This window comes from Micrasema longulum, unplaced genomic scaffold (genome assembly GCF_059751315.1).
Source record: "Micrasema longulum isolate JH-2025_06_02 unplaced genomic scaffold, ASM5975131v1 h1tg000226l, whole genome shotgun sequence".
Taxonomy (NCBI): domain Eukaryota; kingdom Metazoa; phylum Arthropoda; class Insecta; order Trichoptera; family Brachycentridae; genus Micrasema; species Micrasema longulum.
The window spans coordinates 220,132-241,920 of NW_028277431.1; the positions used below are offsets into that span (position 1 = coordinate 220,132).

A 21,789-nucleotide genomic window follows, 5' to 3' on the forward strand; every position below is an offset into this window, starting at 1 on the left:
ATAAATGAATAGATAGTGGATTTCCCTCCCGAATGTAATACAAAGTATAAAAGTCTAGGCAATAAATAAACTTAAATTATATTACAGCGTATGATACGGACCATAAAGTGATTACCAGTCAATGACAGGTCAGAAGTCCTGTAAACGCTTAGACTGCCATATTATTTTATTTATTTATTTTATTTATTTATTTATTTATTCACACTTATTATCAAAATACAATTCCATATTCACTTTGCCCAGCTAACAAGGGTACATACCCCGTTCCAAGCTAGGCAATTACATTTTAATATATTATAATACTTAACAAATTAATATAGAGCACAGACAAACAAAATATAAACTTATTCGGATACACATTTTGTTTCATATACATACAGACATACACATATATACACACATGTATATATAAATATACACATATATACATATGTACATACACACACACGTACATACACGCATGCGCATACACATACATACATTCATAAAAACATAGACTATTTATTTATGCGAAACTTCATGGTTGTCATCTATAAATATATATTTTTTAAATTATTCTTTATTTTTTATATTTTATTTTTGACATCCAGTAAGGTTCTCCAATCCGTGGCATGCATCAACTTTTCTGACTCCCTACGATTATACTCCCTCCCTATTATCTTCATTATTTTTTAATATAACGATACTAGATATTTTTTATTTGTATCAGGAACATATAAACAATAACTTCACACATCGCTAGCTCAAAGCAACAGTGAGATAGACATCACTGAAGAACATATTTTGAGGTCCAACTGAATTAAATTATTTAAAGTAGATTATGAATACAATATTTTCACGTAGGTTATCTATCTAACTTCAATATTTTATTTTTATAAGTTCGAGATCATCTTTAGTCTAGTTTTAAGTACTTATTATATTATAATCTTATTATTGTATATGACTGTAGATTTCAATAAATAAATTAAAAAAATATTGGAAAATATTAATTTATTGACATATATGCAGGTTTTTAAAATAATTACTTGCTCAAATTTATAGACAAAATTTTTAAAAATGTAGATCGCGCCAAACTACTATTAAAATAATAGGAAATTATCATAAAAAACAAATAAACCCAAAAATAAAGCAAAAATTTAAAAAAGAATATTGTGAATTTATAAAAAAGGAGAAATAAAGTAAAACACATTTTTACACTTTAAAGTTTTGATGTACGGTGAGGAAGTCTTTTAATCGTCTTTGCTTGAACTAGTAGAAATTCTTAATTTGGTGGGAAACTTGTTAAACAGTCTTAGGAAAATAAATTCTGTTGTTCTGCTTCCATGGGAGTTTTGAGCTCTAGACTCTACTAGTTTCACGGCTGAAACCAACCTTGTTCCATGCTGGTGACTGAGCAGGGTTTTTTCCTCACCAAATTACTTCATTATCAACCTATGCTTTCGTTCCCCATAATGCTTAAATAGGATTGTGTCATATTATTTGCTAATCTTTTTGATTTCATCATTTACAATAATTATCTTGATGTGTATCCTGAAATCGGAAATTTCGGATTTATCTCACTGTTGCTTTAAGCTAGGGACATGTCAAATATACCAACATAATTTTTTTATTTTATTTGTATGAGATATTGTCGGCCTTGTGGTGTAATGGTCAGCGCGTTTGCCTACCATGCGAGAGGTCTCGGGTTCGATTCCCGACATGGTTGATACGAAATATTTATTTGAAACGGTGTTTTCACACTACAATATTTTATAGTCCCTAGACTGGTACCTGAAGCATAAGACTGATCATCTTACCTTCATGTAGCAAAAAATGATCAAGATAAGCTGCGATTGGTGTACCAATGCAGTACCCTTTGCACCATTAGGTCCGGAAAGGGAATGATGATGATGATGATGAGTAATTGAAATACATAACAACAGTTTTACACATATGTCTATTGTCTTGTTTATATAATATCAAAACAATTTCTCCAGAATTTGAAAAACATATTGAATACATAATAATAATAAATTATACACAGAGTGCATCTTTATGGATGCATATCTTTTTTGCCTACAAAAAATGGAACATAATTAACTCTCTCTTTCCGGTGATGTGCAGCTAGTACACATTTCATGTACATCTTAAAAAATATAATAAATTATGGGTTAAGATTTTCGGTATTCGTCTATTATACATTTACATTTTGGTTAAAATATTTTTATATTAAATAATTCATGCTTATTGGGAACAGAAAGAAAATTTTAATAAAAATCGGAGATAAAACAATACAATTGAAAGCTTACCAAAGTGTCGCATGTTGCGGAGTATGAAGTAAAAGAGCAACCTAATGTATAATAGTCTCCACAATCTTTATGTCTCACTCTCGATAATACAGGTATATTCGAGAGTGCGAGAGACAATTTCAAGCGTCACACGCGCAAACAGCAAGGTTTCTAGTACTTCTTCCAGATGCCAGTTGGTAGCTATCTGACTTTCATCAGGGGTGGTTCTTTCGGCCAAGCTGCGAGCATAAGCTAATGTTTTGGTCGTGTTTTTTGCAATTACAAATATTATCACCTTTGACTTAAACTAAAAATAATTGAAGCAATTGTCTATAAACATTCAATTTTTCCAGTTAAAATTAAAATCTCCCATTTTTTGCATGTGTAATGACTACACAGCACCGTAACGCGCGAATGTTCTTGCGACAGTAAGGGAAAGGTTAAAGCAAAGAATAGTGATATTATATATTTATTTATTTTTTGACACAATAACATACAAATAATTATAACCTAATGAAGCAAGTAATTTACAAAAGTCCTTGTCGTTTAAGGTCCTCATATGTCTTTCTGTTGACAACGTTCCCCAGTGAATCTTCATACTCCTCTTCATTTTCTGCAACCCATCGCTCTCCTTCCTTCTGTTGTTTGAGTTTCTCCCACACTAGAAAATTGAAAATTTTATCTTTTATTTTAAAGATCCACTGATAACATACAACCATATACTACAAAATTACAAATCAAAGGTCAGTTACAACGTTAAAGTAAATATTTTTAATGTTTTTGTCAAAATGGGTTGTATAAAAAAAAATTGGTTATAGCCATGGAATTAAAAATAGTCCAGAAGGAGAGTAGAATCATATTTGAATACATCTGACTGTGTCCAATAATTCCCCACTCCGGCTTACTTTCGCCGCGCGTATTCGTAAAGTCGCCGGGTAATGTTGCTTGATGGGAAAAAAAAAAACATAACACAAATGTAAGGTAAAAAAAAAGTAATCTGTTAATTTCTCTAAAATTGTATTGTGCACGCGGAAACATTGATTAACGCAACAGAGTAGATAAATAAAGGGTAATAATAGTAATTGAATTAATGAACTTTGAACTTAAAATATAAAAGAAATTTTATTTGACATAAAACGGATATTTTTATAACATGTTAAATAATATTTGATGTTTTAAAGATAATGTAATATTTTACAATACAATGATATTTGTGCATAATATTATTAATTCTAAAAAAAAAAACACAGAATTTTGGAAAAAAAATGATCACAATTTCAGAGAAAATGTGAAAATCAGACTACCATTTAGAAACAGGCGAAATCACAAAATTTACACTGTTCACAAGGCAGTAAAAAAAAGTTAAGAAATGGGAAAAAAACATTTATAAAGAAAAAAAAAGTTCTAACTGAAGGTTAAGAAATATGTATACTTAAAATTTAAATATACGTATATGTACATTGTTTACAGCACATTTAAGAATTTGTTTATGTGTGCCCACTTCAAGATTCAAAATAAAAAACAATAAGTCAAGTACTACTTACAAGCTAAAGCGTCCTCAATGCTGGTAACATTAGCAAAATGGGCTGTGTTGGGAATACCTAGACACCGCATTCCATGCGCATGTCGCCACTCTGCAAAGTGTCTTTGGTATGCCTTGGGCCCTTTGTACGTAAAGTTGCCGCATATCTCGCACGAGTATGATATATTCAGACCGTGTAGCTTGTACAACCAGTACGGGATGGGCTGAAAAAAAACAAATATTCACTATACATCTTCGCTTTCTCTAATGCATGATAATGTAGATCAAAGAGAGATCAGTAGTTAAAACATATTTTTTAGTTTGCAGGAGAAAAATTTTAAGAGGCATTTCAGTGATGAATAAAAAAATATTTCTTACGATTCTTTTCTAAAGATTCTTACGCAGTATAAATGTTTAAAGCATAAATTATAAATACAAATTTCAAAAAAACAAACCATTACTAGAGGATAGAACGCCATATCGCCCTATCTTTGCATACTGACCTCGCATCCTCTACATTATCTCATGTACACACGCTTATTATTCCGACTTTTGACATGTTCATCAAGTATTTGTTTGATTTGGTCATGAGAGGTGTTCCTCGTTTTCTGCATTCAACAACATTCGCATTCTAATTGATTTTAGTTATTCTTTCGCTGTCCATTCGCTTTACATGTCCAAACCAACTCATCACTAATTTCTTGATTTTGTCAATAATGCTAGTCTCAGCTTTACATAGAGCACAGATCCCGGCATTTGTGCACCTAACATACATCGTTTTACCACAATTTCAGCCGAGAGATCGCATTTCGACAGCATTCAGCCTACTATTAAAATTGTTTTTCCCATTCCATACTTCGTTCCCATCCAAAAGGTCAGCTTAAGAACTCCATTGTGAATTGCTAGTTTTGCCTCCCGTGAAAAACATTTGTTTTCCAAGGTAGATTTAAGTGCATTGTTCACCTTATCTTGTAGTGCAGAAAATTTTCTTTAAAATGACATGCAACCATTTTGTTTTACTTTTGGTGCTCATTTTTAAATTTGGAAAAAAAACACAACTTATGTGAACACACAACACTATTTTTTCCATTATTTGTAGTGTTCAATATTTTATTCATATGCTTAATTTTATGTAAAAGTCCAAGTATTCTAGTTAATTGAATTAAAATTACTGTTCAAAAAGCTACCAAGATTATTATGTGCATACCTTTCCATCCCATCCATGTGGAAGGTTCTTAGGGTTGAATGGGATGTCATCATCTTCATTCTCTCCGTCGCTGTCTGCCTCACTCTCCTCCGCAGAGCTGTCTCCCCTCTCTCCCGCCGTGCGCGCTTGCTTCCTCTGCACATTCTCCTTAGTGGCGGCCCTCTGTTCCGATACTAGTGACGCATACCTAGAGAAAATAAATACACAGTTAGGATACTTATTTATTAATTTGATGTATTTCAAACTTCGCAAGAGTACATTATATAATTTAATTAATAATGTATTCCTCACTATGGAAACCTGGGCCGAGGAAGACATTTTACAATTATTTTAAAATAGACTTTTTACATAGATATATAATAAATAATTGATTTTAAATTTAAACATATTGTTACAAATCTCAACCTGTAGGTAAGTAGTTTTTTTTTTTTTTTTTTTACATTATAAATAATAAAAATAATGTGACCTCACTGGGACCCGTGCTGAAGACACTCGATAATTTACTTTTAAAATTTTTTTTATAGGCATTATTATTATTGATGGAACTCTTTTGTTTTCTAGCTTTAATATTTTTGAAAATTGAAGCACATGATGGTCAATAAAGAAAAGTTAAATTACATGGTGTTTAATCAGTGTGGAGTTACCTAATAATTTATAACAGTGACTTGTTTATAAATTCTTAATTTGTTGCAACAGAGACATTTTTTGAGAAGGGAATATGGAAGTCTACTTTACACACTAGGTAACATTCAACATTCTGCCTATGTTTTACCTCTCTGTTGCAACAGATTTAGATCTTTATGTCTCCTTAAGGAGTAAATTCAGCCAGTCTACAAACATTTGTCTTATTTCTGCTTATTTTTTTTCCCTCAATCCATCAGCGCTTAAAGTCTCCTCAGGTTATCCTCGGAAGGAAGTGACAGTGGGAAGGAAAAATTTATTAATCAACATGAAGCCAACTTTACAGAAGAGCAGATGTTTTTTTTTTTAATTAATGAAAAATCCCATATTTTAAATTTTTATTTAAATAATGTAGGAATCATGCCAATATACAAGGCATTTATGATTTTAAAATAATTTAAAAAAAACTATAATAGGCTTTTCGGTAAAGTTGCTACAAGTTGCTTTGTAAATTTTTCCTTTCCACTGTCGATATCGGATGTTGATGCCGTGTTTCCCCACTACAAGTAATTAAAACAAATGATTACCTATAAACTTGTGCCTCGATAGCAGCAATATCCTTATGTCTGTGTTGTGTGGAGGCCTTAGCTCTGCCGGTTCCTTTCTTGGCCACCAGAGACCTGTCGAGAGCGGCCTGTCCCTTGGTGCTGAAGAGCCTTTGGGCTCGCTCCTCGAGGGTTCCTCCGCACTTAAGTCCCAAGGCCATGAGAGCGGATTTGAGACGATCCAGCCCCAGAGAGGCGAGTTCCTCCCACGAAGAGAAAGCCGACAGGTCCAAGTGAGCTCCTACGTTTGTCAAAGCGCTGCCGGTTTCTTTCTGAAGAGTTCATTTAAAACTGGTAAATGTATTGTTATTTATAAAAAAACAATGAAGATATAGAGATATCTCATAGATTACACTAGCAAAGCATGGAATCACAGATCAAATAAACCATAGTACATATAAACTCATTTATCAAAGTATGAAACATGTAGTTTAAATACAATTAAAACTGAAAATTAAAGATACATAATGAAAACCTGGAATTTTGTTTTCAAAATCAACATACAAGAAAAAGCGTTTGAAAGTTAAATCAACAAAAGAGGGAAAACTCCAACGAGGAAGTTCAGTGTTCGGGAAATTGGATATAAAAAAAGTTTTCTTACACGCAGTAAAAATTAGAGCATTTAATTGTACTGTGAGTTTCTCAAAAATGTTTTAAAAAATTAAAATGCATTTTGGTAAAAATGAACTATTTAAAAACGTCATAGGTTCTGGTTAACAGCAGCCAATCAATAATATGTTGTGATAGATTTCCGGGTTTCAGGAAGCTGTGTTTAGAGTGTTTTCATATGCACAGGGTTATCTTTTTAAATGTCAGCTCAACTTACCGACAACAACACCGGCAGAGTAATTTCTAAATCACAAAACATAAAAAAATCATAGCGATGATAATATGATACATTTTTTTTGTTGTTTAGTTTGATAGACTATTAAACAAATAAAAAAACACTGTACTTCCTCATTGCAATTTAATAAAAAGGTGGTGTAAATAGAAAAAAGTAACTATCATAAAGAAAAACTTATTGTTAAACTGTGATATATTATTTATTTATTTACTGACTTCATTAAAAATAAATATAATTAAATTTTGTTGCAACAGAGAGGGAAAATATTTTTGAGAAGGGGATATGGAAATCCAGCCTGTCTGCAAACATTTGGACATACTCAAAACATTGTTAAATATAATTAGTTTAAAAAAGGTATGATTAAAATAAAATACAACTAAAATAAATTAAAGCAATAAGAAAAAAAATAACGAGCATTTGGTGTACCAATACAGGATACAGATGATGATTAGTCTAAAAAGATTTGTAAGTATTAAATATATTGCGAATAAACAAAGATTCGTCTTACTGGCCAGCCAGGAAAGGTGCCTGACTCCCATTGCCTGAGGAAGTCCTGGTGGGCGGAAGCCATCTCCTGCGCCTGGTCGTGCAGCGGCCGTATGCGACTAACCAGACCCCTGAGGTAATGCAGCAGGGAGCGGATGTAGTTGCGATATTCCCCGTTTTTCCGCTCTTTCATAATGTCAAACAGGTGGTCGAACAAGCTGAGGTACGTTATGTAGTCTACTTTCTGCAAAAACAACAAATTTTAAATTATTACTGTTGATAGATATTTTAATGATCACAGTAAACTGTCTTGAGAAACATTAACGTCTAAGTATATACAGTGCATTTAAATGTTTAATAACCCTATGTTAATATCAATGGTCCCTACGTGTATTATTGAAACTGCATTTTGCGAGGTTTACAGGAGAGCAAAAATTAAGCTTGGTAATTTTTTACGAAGCTGTCAGATACTGTAGAGTTACCAAATATGTGTCTATTGTATTTCAATAGACGACAGTGACAGTTTCCCTGTATGACAGTGTTAGTTTAAGAGAAGGACCACAGACATACTTCTGGTACCGCTTCCGGAAGAACAATTAATACAAACAAAACCCCAACAAATTGTGGAAACATTCACAGAATTTGCCCAATACAACACGGACTCAAACAACACGGGAAAATCAATTATTATTCCAAAAGACATGCATCAAATTATCAAGAGAATACTGGCCAAACCCTAACGGCAAATCCAACAAATTCTAAGCTGAACAGATAGGCGAAATTGAACATATTTATGCAGAAAGCAGTCAGCTCTAGAAAAGTGAAACTGAAATAATATCACTTTTGTGAAACAGGCGAGTAATCGAATCTACACAACAGTTGGAATGTTTTTTACTTTGACAAATGATGAATAATGAATGCATTCGTCTTTTTTGTAATATAAAAAAGAATTTAGTTTTGTATATGACAAGATTTAATGATTTTTAAAGTCTAGCTAACCACACAACCCAAGATTTGCATTTTGCGGAAAACAGCCAGCCCTAGTAAAACTCGGATGTGTGTTATATCATTATGTATTGATAATATTATTTTATGTTTATATTAGTATTATTTTTTTATAGTAAAATTAAATCATAATTTAATGATGTTTTAAAGGAATTTTGGTGATTTTTTGAGTCTGGCTGACTACACAACTTAAAATATGCATTTTGTAGAAAACGACCAGAAATGGAACCTCATACAAACTGTATATATGAGGCGACATTAATTTTCATTACATTTTCAGAAGGTAATTATTACAGTTTTTTTGTATGAAAGCGGCCTGACTGTTTTAAGCAGAACATAGAATTGACCTTCCTGAACATGATAATACCAAAATGTAATTTTTTCTAAATTGTGGACTGGCTGCTTTCTGCATAACTACGTTCAATTAGAAAAATCATACTATAAAATTGTCCAACTTACCTCAATTCCTTTTAAATTGATGTACTTTTCATATGCCTCGTGAAGATCTAGATATTTCCCATACCCTTCCTCGTCGGTAAAGTCAACAGTATCTACAAAAATATTATTAAATTATATTTATTTATTTCGCTATTGTAATTTGTTTGTTTATTAAAGCCCAAAGGGCTTTTACATATACAGAGGTTATAAAAAATTTACAAATATAAAAATACAATTTAAACTGAAGAAATACCATAGCAATATAATTTTGGTTCTTTTCACAAAATGGTGAACAAAACAAAAAATCACTTATTCTATTTTTTGTTTTGTACACCGTTTTGTGAAAAGGACCTAAATTATATTGTTATGGTATTTGTTACAATCAAAATAGAGTAAAGATTCCATAAACCAAGTTTTGTAAAATTTCCATTGAAAACAAATGTAAAAATTAAATTTTTCAATAAAAAATTATAAAAGCGCCATCTATTTATTTATAAATTTATTGCAAAAATATACATACTTAATAACAGGGAATCTATATAAAACCAATTAATGTAAAATGAAAACGGAGTGTTCTCTGTTTATGATAGTCTCCATCTAACATGGCACAGCCTGTTCTAAGATGGAGATTTTTTATCTTTAGAGCGTAAGTAGTCCTATACTAATAAAACAATAACATAAAAAAGAAAAACTAAAACTACTTAATTATAAATGCCTAGCTAATCAAATGTAAGAAATTGAAAATCATTGTTATATAAATATAAAGTATATATGTGCCAAGAATACATGTTACTTAAACATAAATAATATAGTAAAATATATAATTAAACAAATATAAAGCAATGAAATACATAAAAATATAAATTATATGAATAATTAGTTTCATATTTTAATTTAGAATCACCTTAAAAATAGTGGTTGACTAGATTATTATGAGTTAATATAAAAAATATACATCTAGAGAATCTTCTTGAGTTACAGGACTCTTTTTGAAGAAATATTTTCATTTCTGTAATTTTTAATTTGATATTGAAATTTTTGGCCATTTTTAAGTAGTAATTTACTCAATAAGTGGGCTTGACCATAGGGATCAAGTTGTGTGGAACGGAAAGCGAGCCTTTGATCTCTAATTTGGAGTGCATGTTACTACCACGGGACCACAACATGACCCAAATTGAAATATTGTTTAAAATTATTTTTTTCAAATTTTAAAATCAATTAAACTTACTTGTATCTTCACTGGGGTTTTCTCTCATTTTAGATAATTCTTCGAATTCAACAGACATAGGTATGCTTATCTGAAAATAAGGAACACAAATAAGTAAATAATTATTTAAGCATGTTTAGGAACAGAGTTTGTTTAAAATTGGGTTCAATTAGCATATTTTCAATTACACTGGAACTTTTTTTTACACAGGGGATATGTTCCACATAGTACTGTGTAAAAAAAAAGAACAATGCTCAATAGGTTTCCTTGCATCAAAATCAATTCAGGATTTTCAAAAAATTCATTTGCTTACTATTTATTGTACCTTATTTTATTTCTTAAATATAACATGTCAAAAAGTACTTTAAAAAATCGTTACTAAGATTATTCACTATTATATTTTATGTGTTTATTTATTTAAAACTTCAAGTACAAAGAATTAGTGCTTTGACAGATCTTCCAGCCAACTTAAAAACAGACGGGCCAAAAGAAAAGTTGGTCAAAATATGGAACTAAAAAACCATAAATATATATCAAAAGATACATTACATAAATAAAATAATTAATTAAAACTAACAGCTGTTTTTTAATTGGGAGATGAGGCTTCCACATATTACCCTTTTTTAAAAGTACATTACATTATACATATTAAATTATGAGGAATGTGGAATCAGATAATGAGTTTAAAAGAAGAGAGAAAGAGGAACCAAAGAAAAAAAGGGATAAAAATATATAATTTAAAAAAAAACAGTAAAATTTAGGGAGTTCAGGATTCTGGGGATATATAATAATGTTTCTAGCGTTTCTTGAAGGTGGCTAGAGAAGGTGCATTTTTTATATATGAAGAGGTAGCTCATTTCAAAGTCTAGCAGCTTGAATGGAAAAGGAATAGCTGAAAAATTGTGTGCTATGTCGAGGAATGGAAAGTGTTCTCTCCTGAGAACAGAGAAGCAAAAGACTATGATCAGAAAGGTAAATAAAATTCTCAGCAAGATATTTTGGAGAGCAAGGATTGTGAAGAATATTATAAAGAAGTGAGAGAGATTGAAAGTTTATGCGCTGATAAAATGAAGCCGCTTGAGTTCGGAGCGAAAGGGTGATACATAGTCATACTTTTAGAGATTGAAAATAAAGCGGATGCATTGATTCTGCAATATTTTAAACGCCAAATAAGCAAAAAAATTATGTAGGGCTTTCCAATAACGAAAAGTATTAAATTAAATCAAAGTTTTTTTTTTGTTCAGTTTACATACAACTTTTGAAGAGGAGGGTCCGATATCTTGCAGGGCACCCCCTGGCACAACGCAGGTTTAAACTGCGAAAGCACTACAATTGGTGATAGGAATCATAAACGTATAAAAAATGTTTCTATAACAAAATACGAACCTCATTGGGATGTTTGCGGTAAAATTCCTTAATTTGTTTTAACCGCCCATAAAATTCTTGAAATTCATTTGGTCCAGATAATGCGGAAACCTCTTCTTTACGCAAACCATCCTTGTCTTCATAAAATTCTTTCAAATGCATAGTGCTCTCCGAGTATTGCTAAAATTAAACATTTATGAGTATATTTTATGAGTTCGGTTAAGTTATTAATTATAAAAATGTAAAAAAATACTTACGTCTAGTAGCATTTTCAATCTGTGATCAGAATTAATGGTCTCGCGGAACTGAAAGCATTAAAAAAAGTTTTTTTTAATACCAACATGTAGAAAATAACCTCAAATATATCTAAGTATTTACATACCCCCGACTTCTTGTGCATTATTTCTTTAACCATTGCATCCATCAAACGTTCTCTTTCTTCGTGGTACCGCCGTTGCTGCTCCAAAATAGTCTCCATTGTTATTTATAATGTTGTACCATAAAACTGAGCAAACGAACTAAAAACTCCGTAAAATGTCAAAAAAGACCAGTCAAAACGCCGACGCCGTGTTTTTCATAGATTAATTAATAAATATTAGACTTTAGATTGTTGATTGTGGCTAGTAGTGATGTCGCGACATGGTTGACATGAAATATTTATGTAAAAATATGTTTTACACTAGAATGTTTCATAGTCCCTGGACTGGTATCTGAAGCATAAGACTGATCAAATTACCTTCATATAACAAAAATGCAGTGCCTCGGAAAGGGAATCATGATAACAGTAAACGAATGATTTTATTTGGTGTGATTATTTGTAGCCGTAGCAAAGTCGATGGAAGAATTTGCACGATTTTGTCTATGAGTGTACTTGACATTTATGGAATTGACGGCTAGCGGCGGCCGATATAATCATAATCTGTGAATAACTGTACAATTGAGCCGAGTTGAATGTTGAATTTACAATTTAGCAGAAGCAAATTGCTGTAATCAGACATAATTACGTAAATCTGTATCATGCTTTTTAACGTTCGCTGAAACCGTTTTTGTTGGTTTTGATTTTTTTATTTGAGTCAATATGGTATGTATTTATTTTTTAGTTCTGTTTTGTAATTTTAAACAGATTCGGCTTCAAATTTATTTTAAGGTTGAATAGATTTGGTGTTTGGAGTTTTATTTGCATCCGTGTTTGCGCATTGTTTAAATAGAACAAAAAATACAAGCAGGCAACGTGATTATATATATATTTTTCAGATGCAGTTTATGCTATTGTTCAGCAGGCAGGGCAAATTGCGCCTGCAGAAGTGGTATGTGGCCCACCCGGATAAACTCAAAAAGAAAATAACTCGTGAAATAATTACAACGGTTTTGGCTAGAAAGCCTAAAATGTGTTCATTCTTGGAGTGGAAAGACGTCAAGGTAGTCTATAAAAGGTAATTCGTTTTTTTTTACAAACCTAGTGTTATTCACCATTACCTGACGATATAAACCTTCATATGTTTTTGAAACTTGCCTATAATTTAATCATTGATTTACGGAGAGTATGGCATAAGGTTTGGTTATTTCATGTCAACCATCAAGTAGGCAAACACGCTGACCACTACACCACGAGGTCAACAACAATTAAAACAAACTCAATTATTTACTTAGATTTATTTATTTGACGGACTTATGCAGTCCATTCTAACAATGGTAAATACAATATCTTATTCTAAATACAGGCACTAATAAAATGAAATACAACTAAATAAAATTAGAGCTAGGACAAAAAATTAATAAATTACTACCTCAAGACAAGATCTGGTCTATCTTAGAGATTTTTTAAATCTATAAAGACTTACACCAAAAAAGTTTAGATCTTGTCTCGAGTTTACAATACGACACAATCGGGACATTGATGCATGCAAGCCATAGTTTGTGCTGTGTTGATCAAGGAACAGCATATCATTATTTCGCAACCAACAAATTTAATTGAAATTCTTCTTTCTCGTACATATACTTTTTCTCATTTTTTATATTTTTACTGTATAGAGCTATAAGTTATTTGTTGTTACAGTTTGCTTAAATTGTATACAGTTATTGTTCCAACTTAACATGAACTTCGAAGAGTTGGAACAGTTTTATGGCAATCATGAAGATACAAGCAATTCCATTTAAAATAAATCTGACTGTTTACAGATATGCTTCGTTATATTTTTGCTGTGCGATCGAGCAGCAGGATAATGAGCTCTTGACTCTGGAATTGATACACCGCTACGTCGAACTTCTCGACAAATATTTCGGAAGTGTAAGTATTCTTTCTCTGAACCTTATTTTGTCTTATCAGTCAATTTATTTGTTTTTGCAATTTATTGTGTCTATTTTAAGGTATGCGAGTTGGACATCATATTTAATTTTGAAAAAGCCTTCTTTATTTTGGATGAACTCGTTCTTGGGGGAGAACTTCAGGAAACTTCCAAGAAAAATGTCCTGAAAGCCATCGCCGCCCAGGATTTACTTCAGGAGGTCAGAAATTTTAAGTTTATTACAAATTATTCATCATCATTCCTTGTACGCTCCCTAGTTGGAGCATATATCGGCGGCCTCCGTGGTGTAGCGGTTAAGACGCTTGACTCACACACGGAAGGTTCCGGGTTCGATTTCCGGTGAGAACACAAAGATTAAAATGTGATTTTTCTCAAGCCTGGGTGTTCTGTGATGTAATTCACCACTGTAATTGGGCCTCCTGGCCTGTTGTGGTGCAAATTTTTTTTAAAATAAATATGGTATTCACAAAAAGCCTCCGTGCATCTCTATCGGCTGCCAACTCCTTTGCGTCCTCCCAAGTCAGATTCTCGTCCCGAATTTCTGACATAAACTGCCGACGTACAGTAAGCAGTGGACATCCAGGACGTCGAGAACCTGATGCCTATAAAGTAGGCAAGCGTGGTTAAGGCTTTTAGGAGGCATCCGCAGTATATGGCCTAGCCAAACGTATCGCCTCCGCTTTACGGCAGTTGTCACTGGAGTTTGCTGCGTCCGTTCTTTTATTCCTTCATTCCTTATAAAGTTAAACCACCGCACAGCCAAGATTCTTCTGAGACACCTATTCTCAAAACTTTGCTGTTGTAGTCTCTAGTGAGGTGCCACGATTTGCATTCGTAGAAGAGAATAGGTGTTATGCAGGCGTTATATAGGCGGCATTTGGTTTTCACTTAGTAAATATCCTTCATACTGTTGAATGTGGCGCCTGCTACTCTTAACCGCACTCCAAGTTCTTTTTGAAACCTGCCATTTTCTGTAATATATACTCCCAGGTATTTGAAACTTTCGACCCTTTTGATGATTTGGTTTGATTGAGTCAGGGGATTTTGAGCATCAAGGCAACAAGTACTACACAGTACACGGGTTTTTGCAATATTGATTTTTAAACCCATGCATGCTGAGTGCCTATTTAGTTTATCTACAGTGACCTGAAGACCCCCGACTGAATCGTCAATTATATCCGCATCATCGGCATACTCTAGGTCGCAGAGTTTTGGGAGGGGGAGATAGATATTCCTCGATCTAGTGGAATGGACTTTCTAAGGATGAAGTCCATAAGGATTTAAAAAAGGTACGGTGCAAGGACACAACCTTGGCGAACTCCGGTGGCAACCTCAAACCAATCTGTGATTAATTTATAAAATTATTATTTGTTTTCAAAATCTGATCCTAGCTTAAAACATTACTTTCAAATAAAATGGACACCCGCTTCTTAGATTTGTTTTAAAACAATATATATTTGAATTGTTATGGGAGTTATGAGTTATGGTTAGGACCTGTGATCCTTGGGTCTGGAGTACTAACAAAGGACCTAATAATTAAGTATATAATCCTAGGTTGTTAAAATACTTTTTGATATTACATACATCTTATAACCATCTTATTAAGGGTTCTCTCAAATAACAGTACTGTTCTGGGTTCGATTCCTGGTGAGAATACAAAAATTAATTGTGATTTTCTCAACCCTGGGTGTTCTGTGCTGTAATTCGCCACTGTAATTGGGCCTTCTGGTCTGTTGTGGTGCAAAATAAAAATATTTTAAAAATACACCACTTTATACTGAATTATTTATGATATAATAATAACATTTTGGTTATGAAAGTTGTTTATATCTTTAGGAGGAAACACCGCAAGGATTCTTCGAGGATCACGGACTAGGTTAATAATGAGAACAAGAGACTAACAATGCTGTGTTAATTGAGTGTTACATAATAGTTTTCTGTAATGTTTGGAGACTCGAAATCTGTTAGCTATTAAATATTATAATAATTATTGAATAGTGCTAGAAAGACATTTGCTGTGAACATAAATATTATTACATATTACGTAGTTTAATATCTTTATTTTGATTTACTAAGTATTAAAAACAAGTATATAAGGCCCTTGATTATAATAGGAATGTAAAAGATTTATCAATGTTTATTTGTTAAATTAATTTTTAAAAATTTAATCTGAAATTGAAATATTTGTTTGAAATTTTAAATTACTCTCATGATAAATATTATTTTATTTTTCAATTCATATTATTGTCAACAGGCATTGGTATATCTATTATATTTTATTGTAATGTGTCCAGGAGTACATAGTACATATTATGTGGAATGCTTCTAAAAGTGTTATTTTTCTAAAGATGTGTTGCAATCATCTCAAATTTATTCAATCTCGTTACCATTTACTTAAAAATTAATACCGTTTTTATCTTTATTGTTTAAATATTTTCAAATCATGTTTTAATGCATTTATTGATGTTAATTCAATATTTTACATTACATAATTTATTTGTTAAATACTTATATCAAAAAAGTCTAACTATGTATTCTGATATATTATTCCTGTTTTATAAGATAGGAGTCATATGAATGATTTTCGCCATATTTTATGAACTTTTGACATTTACTTTGAATAATGACATCTCAAATCTGTACAATACTAATTTTCAAAAAATTCTTACTATTATTTGTATTTTGAGACTATTATCACTAAGCATTTGTAAAAAACAACCAATTCCTTGTAATACATCAAGCATCATTTAAACGGATAGCCAATTTGATATATTTAACCAAAAATGTTGTAAAAAACACGAAAACATTGTTAAAATAATAAATTTTTCTCAGAGTACTGAATGTTTTTGAAACAGAGAGGGAAAACATTTTAAATGGAAATGTTCATAAGTAAATGATAGTTGATGTCCATATTTATATTTTGGACTAAGATTAATGTCATTTTTAAACGTCTCTTAGTTTTATAGATTATTATCAAAATGCTTCTTCAAACAAATGTTTTGTAATTTAATAAAAAGTAAATATTTTGTATTGACAAATGGGTTTTCTTATCTGTGAATAATTATCATACTATCCTTGATTTTTGTGCTGTTTTAAGGTTGGTGTTGTCAAAAGACATTACGTATTTTAATATGTATTACAAAGATTACGTTCCAAACACATTTTAAATATAACTAAAGCTAATGTAGAAATACCCACCAGCCTAGTAAAAATGTATTTATGAGGTTGTGCATATCATTGAATAAATAACAGAAATCTATATTTGATAAAAAAGTTAAACTTCTTTATATAATAAATGGTTATTGTCGTGTTCTGGAATATACCAGCCTTAGACATGAAAATTGGTGTAAATTTTAATCACGGGCACTGTTTTCTGAAGAGACTTACAATTTTGGTTACAACTAATTTTGTAATGTACGCAGCAGACATTAAAAAAATCTTTTAGAACTGATTAAATTTGCTAGCATTTATTTTTATATTACCTCTGATAAATCTGATTATTGATTAAATAAGTGCGAAGGTTTTCACGGTCACTGTTATCAATATATTTCTTTTTTGGGTGATACCGTGTGTGTTGGATTTGTTCTGACGTTTCGGCTACCATTGCAGGAGCCATCTTCAGGGTAAACTTGAAATACACAGACACCCAAATAACATAAACAAAGACGACGGGCTCAAATTAAACTCAACATGGTTCCCAGCACTGCATACTACAAAAACGAATAGAAATGTGCCAACTGCGACATGGTACAAATTACTATTACTTAAACACACTCTATTTTCTACAAAACACACAGTTTACCCTGAAGATGGTTCCTGCATGGTAGCCGAAACGTCAGAACAGATCCAACACACACAGTATCACCCAAAAAAGAGACATACTGATGATTGATTGTTTGAAAACAGTATTATTGTTAATGTTTTTTTAGTAAATGAAATATTCTTAAAATTGAATTAGTGATGAATTTCTAATATTTACAATTATTTTGACAATATGGTAATTTTTACGATCTTGTGATATTAATTTGTATTTATTGTACCTACAAGTATAATATTACTAGTAACACTTTCATTTCTTAAATTGTCCAAATTATAAGATTAAATATTTGAACCATTAACTTTGTGATTTTCCATGTCAAACAATTTGATTTTATGTTTCTTTAATTTTACACTAAATTAAACTTAACATGGTCAAGCAAATGTATTAGGTACTTGAAATACTACATATAATCAACAATATTTTAAGTATGTTCAAATGTTTATAGACAAATACTTAATTTTACCCACTAGGGAGTTTATCAAAATTGATATTTATTATAAGAGATGGAGACGATTTTAGCTTTTTTGCTTAATAAAAATTTACATTGAAAGCTCCTACCACTTATTCGGTTCCATTTTAGACATCTTATGACCTTTTAGATTAGCACATTGCAAATACAACTTTGAAGCTATAATGAATGGAAAAAAATTGTCAATCAATTCCAAAAAACACGAATCTTTTTAACAAAAATCATCAGATGAAAAATTGAAGGAATATAGTCATCCAAACAGGTAAAATGATGAATATTACAATGTATTAAATGATCACTTAAACAAGCCAATGATAGCAGCTCTTTAGCCCTGTAAATACCTACACTTTCATATGTGCTTCTCAAAAATGTCCTCTATCCTGGTTGTAGTATATGATATCAATGTTTGTACAATTTTTAATAAATATGTATTTGCTCTAGTTTAATTTTACGTCTTTACAAAGGAAATGGTTTGACTAATTAATGTTCTTGTAAACAGGTTATATCAATATAAAAATCATTGATTCGATATTTGCAATACATATCTGTTAAAGACAAATTGTATATTGCTAAAAGTGCATTACCATAATTATTTTTTAATAAACATTTGCGGTTTGTGCTTAAAATAAAAGTTGAAATTTGGTCAGAGTATTTTATTGAAATTATTTTATAATCTTATATACTGGTATTCTATTAAGTCAATATTGTAAAGTAATAATATGTTATATTTTGTAATGGCGCATATTATTTCTATGCTGAATAATTTCTGAATTAATGTTAACAACTTTGTATTGTATTCATACTATACATGTATATTTTATCAGCAGTATTTTTAGTTCTTGTATTTGACTTTTTCAAAAATATAATAAGAAGATAAAGAATTTTAAATCAAAAGTGTTTTTTATCAAACCCAACCATCAATTGACTTTTTGTTGTTTTTTTTATTTTTGTTTAAAAGCAATGGCAGTAAAAAAGAATTTGTCAATAAGGTTCTAATGTACACCTATACATATCGACAATGTACGTGAGGTAATTGTATGCATGGTAAAAATAGTAAAGGCATTTGTCAAAATAAATGGACACAAAATGACAAAAACTGTCCAGGTGGAACAGAAGGTCTGTTGATGTCTGTCAATAGACGGCTTTTCCTGAATGAGTTTTCTGTGGTTTCCTTTTCATAAAGCAAATGCGGAGAAGTTCCTTAACAAGGCCACAGTCCATTATCCCACCAGATTCTTACACTATAGTTAGAGCACTTAGAAGGAACATACCGTTTGCAGTAAGTAATAAGCCTTGTAGCGAGGCAAAAATAAGCAACTTCCACCTAAAAAAACATTTTTTTTAAATACATACTAACTGTTAAAAGGTTATGTGACTGAAGTACCGCTATGGCCGAAATTGAGTTGTACATACCACTTTAATTTTATCGATGTAAATTCTGAAATTTGAAAACCCTCTTGTACGAGCTTTATAAAATCAAAGGATTTATATCACGCAGAATTTAACATACTTTTACAAATTGTCCTTTAGGTTTTCATTTAAATGTCATCCTACGTAGCCCTAATAACACCTGCCTGTTTTAAATTTGATTTAAAATAAAAATAAGTTTATTTTTAAAATCTCTAATCAACTTCACGAAAATTGCACTTTTTCAAATTGTTCCAAGAAGCTAAACTTTTAGACCTATGACAAATATATTGTTTTCAATGTTTAAAATATATATTTAAGAACCAAAATTTATTTACAAGTAATTCACATAGATCAAGTCAAAGAAGGAATCGTGTGTTAGAAATACCACATTGTAAAACAAGGCTTGCACAGAGACATGCATATTTTATAGGCCCAAAAATTTTTCCTTCTTTTTTAACTGATAATATTTCATTGATTTCAAACTTTCAAAATTTTCCTTCTGTTAAAAAACACGCACTATCCTGGATTCAAACTAAAGATATGAAATATTTTTTTCCATGATTTATTTTGTTGCCCTTTAAATAATAAGGAATATTTTTATGTTTTCTTTTATATTTTTTTATTTCCTTTTTTAATTACTATAAAAAAAACCATCAAATATTTTACAGAATATTTTATTTTCTCTTTTTTATGTTACACAAAATATTATAACTGTCCATTATTTATTATAAGAGCAAAAATTCATTAACATTTTCTTGTATATCCACGAACAGGCCACGCCTTTGTGGGAGTTTTTTGTTTACTATTTTTACTTTTAATATGTATTTCATTGCTATGTTATTATGATTTATTTGTTTAATACTCTGTTTTACCTCTTATGTATATTGTAAAAAAATAAAATAATAAAAAATAAAAAAAAACTTCTGGAAAATTCATATTATTCAGTTTCATTATTCAGTCATCTTTATACAGTCATTTAGCTTTTTTCCGTCGATATGTATTATCAAAACTGATGCAAAGACAGCGATTAATTTCGAATAGATAATTTTGTATGAAAATAAACCCCTTTTTTTCTTTTTGCTTCTATCAGTCATGTTTATGAAAAAGAAAATCTATTTTGACTTATACGTAAGAAAATTTAAATATTACAGGAAAACTTTTAAATTTAACTTAAGGCCCAAGAAACGAACAAGACAGCTGCCCATGCAAGGTATTTATGTACCCAGGTTTTCGAAATATTCCCAAACTTTGATAGAATTACTGTGATAATTTAATTGCTTTGAAGAGGTTCAATTCATTTAGAGTATTTTTAAACTTATTTTATCTCAGAATATGAAAGTGTTTTTTAAAAATAGAATTTCTGTACCATGCGCACAGAGCATAATAGGAAAGGCAGTTGTAGGAGTTTTTATACAGGTTCCTCTTTTCTCATGGGATTTTTAAAATTTCAATATGAGATTTCAATCACTTACCAACCCAACTATCCACATAGGATTGACAGTTCAATCATCAGTAATATTGTTTCTGTTGGAATGATGGGAAGTGATGTTTCTTATAAATTATTTTTCATGATTCTACCCTTACAGGTTAAGGGAAGGGAAATACAAAACCAAATAATATTTATTAAAAATATTTTAATAACACTTTGTGTACATATATAATCTGTATAGTTAAATGCGAACATTGTATGAAATTATTATAAAATGTTTTACAGTTAGTTTAAAAATAAAGCCGAGCTTTTTAACGTGTAGCGTGTATATAATAGTTTTTAATTACATTCTTAGTGATGATATTAATAATGAATTATTATGATAATATTATTAAGCATAGTAAATATTATTGCATTAAATACAATGCATAACATAATTTCCTCTTAAAAATGTGGAAATTTACAAGAGAATCAGGAAATTCGCTAAAGATACGAATAAAAAAAACATGAATATTAAAAAATTTAAAAAACAGAACACATTGATTGGTTTTTCTGTCACGCATACCGTTGGCGCTGAGCGGTGAATAAAAAATAGCGTGGATATATTATTCTTATTCAAACATTAATATTTAATGTGAAACTTACAAATAAACTTGTTCTATTACCCACATAAATATACATTTTACACATAAAAAATGAAGTATTTTTCAGTTTATTTATAAACAGATTCAACAGCAGCAAAACTCATTGAACTGGTGTTATAACATATTGAATGTAATGTTGAGCAA

At 30.7% G+C, this 21,789-nt stretch overlaps 2 protein-coding genes across 2 annotated transcripts; one reads left to right on the forward strand and one right to left on the reverse strand.

The window, feature by feature from the left end:
* Nucleotides 1-2,735: 2,735 nt before the first annotated feature.
* noi (splicing factor 3a subunit 3 noi) lies at nt 2,736-12,386 on the reverse strand. The gene is made up of 10 exons (XM_088243742.1): nt 11,950-12,386; nt 11,825-11,872; nt 11,589-11,747; nt 10,224-10,293; nt 9,017-9,108; nt 7,575-7,796; nt 6,205-6,494; nt 4,997-5,183; nt 3,812-4,013; nt 2,736-2,928 (listed from the first exon to the last, which is right to left on the reverse strand). The coding sequence occupies exons 1-10, from the start codon at nt 12,043-12,045 to the stop codon at nt 2,795-2,797; spliced, it is 1,500 nt and encodes a 499-aa protein (XP_088099868.1). The 5' UTR covers nt 12,046-12,386; the 3' UTR covers nt 2,736-2,794.
* A 30-nt stretch (nt 12,387-12,416) lies between these two features.
* On the forward strand, nt 12,417-15,893 carry AP-1sigma (AP-1 complex subunit sigma-2). Its single transcript, XM_088243743.1, has 5 exons — nt 12,417-12,648; nt 12,822-13,000; nt 13,746-13,854; nt 13,935-14,072; nt 15,710-15,893. Exons 1-5 carry the CDS (start codon nt 12,646-12,648, stop codon nt 15,752-15,754), a joined length of 474 nt encoding a protein of 157 aa, XP_088099869.1. The 5' UTR covers nt 12,417-12,645; the 3' UTR covers nt 15,755-15,893.
* The last annotated feature ends 5,896 nt before the right edge of the window (nt 15,894-21,789 follow it).